At 37.0% G+C, this 6,792-nt stretch overlaps 2 protein-coding genes across 8 annotated transcripts; one reads left to right on the top strand and one right to left on the bottom strand.

Annotated features, from left to right (window-relative positions):
- Positions 1–219: 219 nt before the first annotated feature.
- Positions 220–2,522, top strand: LOC118053217 (uncharacterized). 7 transcript variants are annotated; one of them, XR_004688327.2, is made up of 6 exons: positions 220–393; positions 504–649; positions 869–975; positions 1,820–1,909; positions 1,976–2,195; positions 2,278–2,343. XR_004688327.2 is itself a non-coding variant. In XM_035064399.2 (6 exons), the coding sequence occupies exons 1-6, from the start codon at positions 331–333 to the stop codon at positions 2,374–2,376; spliced, it is 564 nt and encodes a 187-aa protein (XP_034920290.1). In that variant the 5' UTR covers positions 220–330; the 3' UTR covers positions 2,377–2,522. The 7 variants fall into 7 exon arrangements, 6 of the variants coding, with proteins under 6 accessions (XP_034920290.1, XP_034920286.1, XP_073259957.1 ...); XM_035064399.2 differs by having other exon boundaries at positions 1,844–1,909; positions 2,113–2,195; positions 2,278–2,522; XM_035064395.2 differs by having other exon boundaries at positions 1,844–1,909; positions 1,976–2,112; positions 2,278–2,522.
- Positions 2,523–3,376: 854 nt separating this feature from the next.
- On the bottom strand, positions 3,377–6,749 carry LOC118053215 (uncharacterized). Its single transcript, XM_035064391.2, has 2 exons — positions 3,948–6,749; positions 3,377–3,768 (listed from the first exon to the last, which is right to left on the bottom strand). Exons 1-2 carry the CDS (start codon positions 6,697–6,699, stop codon positions 3,377–3,379), a joined length of 3,144 nt encoding a protein of 1,047 aa, XP_034920282.1. The 5' UTR covers positions 6,700–6,749.
- Positions 6,750–6,792: the final 43 nt, after the last annotated feature.

Raw genomic sequence — 6,792 nt, 5'->3', positions numbered from 1 at the left:
TTTTGAATATAGTATTTAAAATCATTCAAAAATAACACAAGAAAAATTTAGAGTGAAGAAATGTTTGTTGTTATAGTTGAAATCATATTTTATGATTTTTTAAAAATATTTTTGGTTGAAAATATTGTTTTTTATATTTTTAAAATTATTTTAATATACTAATATAAAAAATAATTTTTACTAATGGAAAGAAAAGCTAAGCAAATATCCTTACGAGGCCAAACACTGCCTAAAAGAAAAGCAAAGCAAACATCCTTACGGGGCAGATCATTAGTGGCTACCAGTACTCGAGAAATGCCACATACATGGACTGATAACTGATTCCATTCCATGTCTGTTACAAAAATGGCGGGAATATGCTCTCTGAATCCAACAACCTTGATGACTTTTAAGGTAACAAAGAAAGGGACCCACCCTTCAAGTTATTCATTTTGTCGAAGTTTCAATTTTCAAGTTGAATTTCTCTCTTCTTTCTAGGCAATTTACTTGCATTAATTTGGCAGAGAATTCATGGAATTAGATTCCTCTCAGGAGCAACAGATAATGAAAATAAAAGCCAAACTAGAACTAAAACCCCACCGATTTTGAAATTGGCTGTAAGTGGGGTCACGGAGCTTTTAAGGGTTTTCTGCTTCTCAGGCAAACAGAGGTATCTTCCTTATTATTCTCCTTCTTCAATTGCGTTTTCAGTGTGTTTCTTGGGAAGATGTCCGGAAACAAACAAAATGAAACAAATTAGAGTTTTGTTTCTTGTTATGAGGTGTAATTTTCGTGGATTTTTAGGGATTATGTTGTGTGTGTGTGTGTGTTTGAATTTTCAGGTTTTGATTGTTAATTAATTTTTTATTTTCTCCTTTTGGTTCTGTAGATTAGAGAAAGTGAACAATAAAGATAGAGATGAGATAACTGTTTCTGGTATTGATGACGTTATAATGATCCTCAAGTCTGATTATGAGAATGCTTATTTCGTCACAGGTATTTATCTGCTCATTGAATTTTATACTGATTGTTTGGTTGCTTTCTTGATTTCCCCTCTCAGTTGAGTGAAGTTCGCATTTTAGGAACCAAGATAATAATTGGGTTATGGCCTTTTCTTGCAGCTAAGTCGACTCTTGTTTTTACTTTAATGATTGAACTTAAGTTATCTTGATTTTTTTATTTTTGAAATCCGAATTAGGTGTTGTTCATCTCTGCATTCATCATCCTTTGAACCATTTCCTTCCTGTCTATAGTGTGCTGGTGTTACTGATTTTGGATTTGTTGGTTTGACTTGAGGGACTTCATCTCCCTGCATTTTTTTTAAGCACAAAAATCAGCTATGTTGTGCCCTTTGTGTCCCTTCCTTTACCTATCTGATTGCTAATTTGATGATAACTGCTGGTTGTGTGCTATTGGGCTAATTTCTATGGAATAAGGTTTCTTGAGGGCTGTTGGTTTCTATGTAAGGGGGCTGCTCTACGGGGTTGTCAGTTTTTTGGCATCAGTATTGTGTTTCTTGGCAATGTTCTTGACAGTATGTCTATTTAGATCTTGCCACAGACCATTTTCTTGCTGCTGAATGACCTTCTCTCTTGTTTGTGGGCTGTAGACTTTTTGTTTTTGGATATTACTCTTCTTTCCTGTTTACGGTTACCGCCACTTCCTTTGTAGCCTTGTCTAGTTATGGCTTGAACTAGAAAATTGCACCTTATTCATCAAAAATGAAATAGAAAAGAAAAAACAAAACCTCAGTTTTGTTTGCATTTTATTCTCAAGCATAAGTTTTGGGATTGCGTTGGATATGATTCCATGAAAATCTCAACCCTACTCTCAATTGAAGATCCAGATAATTACTTAAAAGCAGGGGTTTTCACGTCAGCGATTTATGATGAAGATTGTATCTTTGAAGATCCAACTATTAAATTCCAAGGTAAAAACCTTTGATCTTTTATGTGATTATACATCTTCAGCAGTTTCATTTATGCTAACTCATCAGATACTGAGGAGGAAACTATATTCAATCAAATTCTCGTCTCGAATTGTTCCATGATGTGCTACATCGTTGATGAAGTCTATAAGAGTCTGCTTGCATTACTTGGAATTCAATCTTCATTCCCCTTGCTTTTTGATCAGGTACTAAGTTGTATTCACGCAATTTGAAATTTCTGGTTCCTTTCTTCAATTGTCCATCAATTGGATTACAAGCCATTGAAAAGGTAAACGTTCTCTATAAACTTAAAATTGATTTCACAGTAAATAAAAACTGCATATTCACATAAAGTCTCAACTTTATATCAGGTCATTCGAGCCAATCCTGATGTATTGACAGTGAGAACTATATGTTTTTGGAAACATATAGTTAAATCATCACCCCAGCTTATAGTCCAAACAACATAGTTTGGGAATTTTGGTGTAGTGATTGAGAACTGGCTGGATAAAGCTGTTTTTATTTAATATCTTCTCTTGCCTGTATAGAATGTCAAGTTCTTTGATCAATTGCCCAAACTCAACACACTACTTTGAAAGTTCATATTTTGCCACAAGTGTTTCAGTGCTTACTTCTAAGGAAATTTTGTTAGCTGAGGGTTTTGTAGCAAGAATATACCCCCTTGGTTTCACTCCCTTAAGCCGAATCACTTGCTCACTCTCTTTTTTTTTAGGCAAATGCATTTTGACAGTTTGCTATTGGAGTCCTGTAATCTAAGCTGCACAGAGGATTCTTCAAGAGTTCAGTGTGGAGAACTCTGTAGTTGATAGTTTAAGTTTTTGTAGCATGATCAGTGTGGATTCATAGTTTAAGTGCAGATGCATAGGATGTGCAGCAATTCTTGGTATATCTCCTTCTAGCAGCCTCTCATGCTAGTGCTCATGTTTTAGAACATCTTAGGTTGTAGTAGGAGATTATATCTGGACTTGTTTTCTCTATTGATTCTGATTAATCAGTGCTGCCAAAATCACTCCTACCATCACCACCATACAGGGGATGAGAGAATGGAAGATGAAAGGTTATATCCTTTGGGGAAACCGTGTAGACAAACACATAGGTGTCTACGATAACAAGAGTTGCTGTCTTACAATTTGCTCTTGCTAATTTATAGTTCTAATATAGTCTACAAATTATACTTTGTGTTATTCATTTAAGCTCAATATTGAATTGAAGATTTCCTTTATTAGAAGGGATGAAACATAATCTTGAAACCCAGGTGTCCTCATTATAGCAGAGAGCCTTTATTCACTTTGATTGATAATAATACTGTACTAAAACATATTAATCGTTGAAGAAACAAAATACAAAGCAGATAAATAATATATTACAAACAAAGCTACGAAAATTGAAAGTAACATAAGTAGAAACAATCACATGCTACATAATTATAGAAAATCTTTTGGAAAATTCTCAGCCTGTCATAGTTGTTTGAGGCATCAGATCTTCCAATGTTATTGCGGAGAATGACTTTGGCAGCGGAGGCCATCGAGCTATGAGCTTCGAAGCTACTTGTCGCATGGTTGGCCTAGATTGGGGATTGGCAAGCAAGCATGCAAATGCTATTTTGATAATGGAGACCACACCTTCTGCAACTCGATTTTCAGGAAGTGGGATACGTTGGTCTATCACTTCCTTCAACAATGAATGCTGGTTGATTTGAGAGAACGATGAGGAGGAAAAATCAGATGCAGAAAGAGATGAGATGAGATCACCCGGATGCATTCCCATTATTACTTCCATTGTGATCACTCCAAAGCTGTAGACATCGCACTTCTCGTTCACTCTCATTGTGTAAGCTAGCTCTGCAAAGATTCTGGTCATTTTTTCATAGTACTGGCTATATCGTACTGCTAATATGACAATTTATTATACATAACCTTTAAAGCATCCAAAAGCAACCCTCCATTTTCACAGTGCTGGTTGTATTGTTCTGCTTATATGTGTGTGTGTGTGTTTGTTAAGAATGAAATCAAGTATGTACCTGGAGCTGTGTATCCGAAGGTGCCAGCAAATGAGGTCCAGTTGGTCGAGTCAGGCATCAAGAGCCGAGCTGTCCCAAAATCTGAAACATGAGCCTCGTATTCCAAATCTAGAAGAACATTGCTGCTGGAAATGTCCCGATGAATGATTGGAGGCGAGCAATCATGGTGCAAATAGGATAATGCATTGGCCACTCCTTTCACAACATTAAGCCTTCTATTCCAATCCAAGTCCATCGCCTGTTCATCGCTAGATAAATTCATCTTCAAACTTCCCCTTTCTATGAACTCGTAAACTAAAAAAGAGTGCTCTATTAATGTACAAAATCCATATAACTTCACAATATTTCGATGTCGAATATCTATTAACATGCGAATCTCATTTCTAAAAGTTATGAAATTCATAAGCTCGCCATCTCTTGATGGGTGAAGTTTCTTCACAGCAACCACTTGACCTGTTGGCAACATAGCTCGATAAACAATTCCATATCCCCCTTTCCCAATGCAGTTATTGGAGTTGAAATTATTAGTGGCCTGGATGATAGTTTCATGTAGGATCTCCTCTTCATAGCCCCATACTGCAAAACTAAGTGGACTTTGTCGCTCTCCTAAAAAGGAGATTCTTTCTCTACTTGTTTGGTGGCGAAAGTATAAACATCCAACCATGGTAAGTAGTAGAAGTAGACTGCCCGGGAGAGAAAAAAGAATTAAAATGACAATTTTGTTGCTCTTTCTCCTGCTTGTAAGAAGTATACAAGGCTTTAGACCACTGACATTTCCACAGAGACCACTATTATTCATAAAAGCTTCAAATGGAGCTTCATTGAAGCCTTTGATTTTGGGGATAGGGCCCTCTAGTTCATTGTAGGAGATGTCTACAGTTGTCAAGCTCACCAAATCTACAAAAGCAGTTGGAATCGAACCTGAAAGTTTGTTATGAGACAGGTTCATCGTTTCTAACTGTTTCAATTGCCCAATTTGTGATGGTATCTCTCCTGCCAGAACATTCCCACTGAGATCTAGATTTCCAAGAAAATGCAGGAAGCCTATCTCAGATGGGATGCTCCCTATGAACTTATTATGACTCAAGTTCAAATGTACTAAATTTGAGCACTCTCCCAGTTGTTTTGGGATTGATCCACCAAGATTATTCGAAGCTAAATTAAGGAATTGAAGTTGAGATAGCATTTGGATTTCAAAGGGAATGACACCAAAAAGATGGTTGTTATGAAGAGTAAGGTTGAACAACGCTTTCAACTGCCCCAATTCTTTTGGAATTGTCCCCTTTAGGAGATTTGATGAGAGATCAATCAGTTGTAGTCTAGTGGCCTTTCCAAGCTCTGATGGTATCTCACCGGTGATATTATTGTTTGACAATTTTAGGCTCGTCAAGTTGTGAAAACTTTCCCATTTCCACGTAAGCTCTCCAGACAAATCATTGTGACTTAGGTCCACATAGTTTAAGTGTGGGTAGAGGCCAAAATCTTCAGAAATATTCCCTGTCAATTGGTTTCGGTCAAGCCTTAATCTAAATAGACTAGTGCAATTTCGCAAGCTTTTAGGGATTGGACCAGAAAAATGATTGGAGTGGGCTGTAAAATTTACAAGCAACCCACCAACGCACAAGTCTCGTGGTAAATGGCCAGTGAAATTGTTTGAAGACAAGTGCAAAGCCATCAAATGTGTGAGATTATTCATCTCGGGGGGTAGAGAACCATTGAGATTATTATTGAATAAACTTAATTCAACAAGGGATTCAAGTTGTCCTATTTCCCGAGGAATAGATCCAGAAAATTTATTACATCCTAGATAAAGAACAGATAGGTGTTTCAGAGTTCCAATAGAAACTGGGATCAAACCGGTGAGATTATTCTTACTAAGATACAAGTCAATGAGCTTACTCATATTCCCAAAAGAAAAAGGAATGGAACTAGAAAGTTTGTTTCTCGAGAGTTTGAGAGTAGATAAGTTTCTTAGATTTTCAATAGAAGAAGGGATGGAACCAGAGAGTTTGTTATCCCTAAGAGAAAGAATTGATAAGTTTCTCAGATTTCCAATTGAAGAAGGGATCCTACCAGTTAAATCATTGCTTGACAAGTCAAGGGAACTGAGAGACTGTAATAATCCAATTTCTGGAGGTATCAAGCCAAAGAGGTTGTTACCCCTTAGACAGAGAATGGATAGGTGTTTCAGGGTTTCAATAGAGACTGGGATCAAACCGATGATATTATTTTTATGAAGGTAGAGAAAGTTAAGACTTGTTAACAATCCTATCTCATGTGGAATATTTCCTGTGAAATGATTATCACTCAAGTCTAAATTGGTGATTTTGGTCAGGTTACTAATGTGGGATGGAATAGTTCCGTAGAGTGAATTGCTCGAGAGATTGAGAGCGAGAAGATTGGGGAAGGATGAGAAGTTGAAACTATGAAGCGTACCTCTCAGACCAAAATTTGGAAGGCTGAAATCCGCGACACTTCCAGAATTGTCACAAGTGACTCCAAGCCACTTGCAAGGGCTGCTGCCAACCCAAGAAGACAGGACAGATTGGTTGTGGTTGTCATCAAGACTTGCTTTCCATTTTAGGAGAGCCTCCGCTTCTCTATTACCATCAGCAGCTACATATCTGGCAGCACCAAATGAAGTTGCAGAGGAATTAGTAGGAAAGGCAAAGAAAGAAGGAATGCACATTAGAAGGAGAAAAAAAAGGACTTGGAGAAACTTTGAGAATGGTTTCTGTAGTAAGGACATCATGTCTAAGGGATATGGTTTCCTACGGCAGATGAAGATTCTAGACTCCAATGATAGGTATTTATAGAAAAAAAAAAATGGAATGTTTATTGGAAT

The sequence above is a fragment of the Populus alba genome, chromosome 13 (genome assembly GCF_005239225.2).
Source record: "Populus alba chromosome 13, ASM523922v2, whole genome shotgun sequence".
Classification (NCBI taxonomy): domain Eukaryota; kingdom Viridiplantae; phylum Streptophyta; class Magnoliopsida; order Malpighiales; family Salicaceae; genus Populus; species Populus alba.
This window is presented reverse-complemented; position numbering and strand designations above follow the sequence as displayed.

Coding starts and splice junctions, on each gene's coding strand:
- LOC118053217 (XM_035064393.2), top strand. CDS start 331: ATGTCTGTTACAAAAATGGCGGGAATATGCTCTCTGAATCCAACAACC. Junction 650..868: donor TGCTTCTCAGGCAAACAGAG/GTATCTTCCTTA, acceptor TTGGTTCTGTAG/ATTAGAGAAAGTGAACAATA. Junction 2,113..2,277: donor TCCCCTTGCTTTTTGATCAG/GTACTAAGTTGT, acceptor ACTTTATATCAG/GTCATTCGAGCCAATCCTGA.
- LOC118053215 (XM_035064391.2), bottom strand. CDS start 6,699: ATGATGTCCTTACTACAGAAACCATTCTCAAAGTTTCTCCAAGTCCTT. Junction 3,769..3,947: donor CTTCGGATACACAGCTCCAG/GTACATACTTGA, acceptor GAATCTTTGCAG/AGCTAGCTTACACAATGAGA.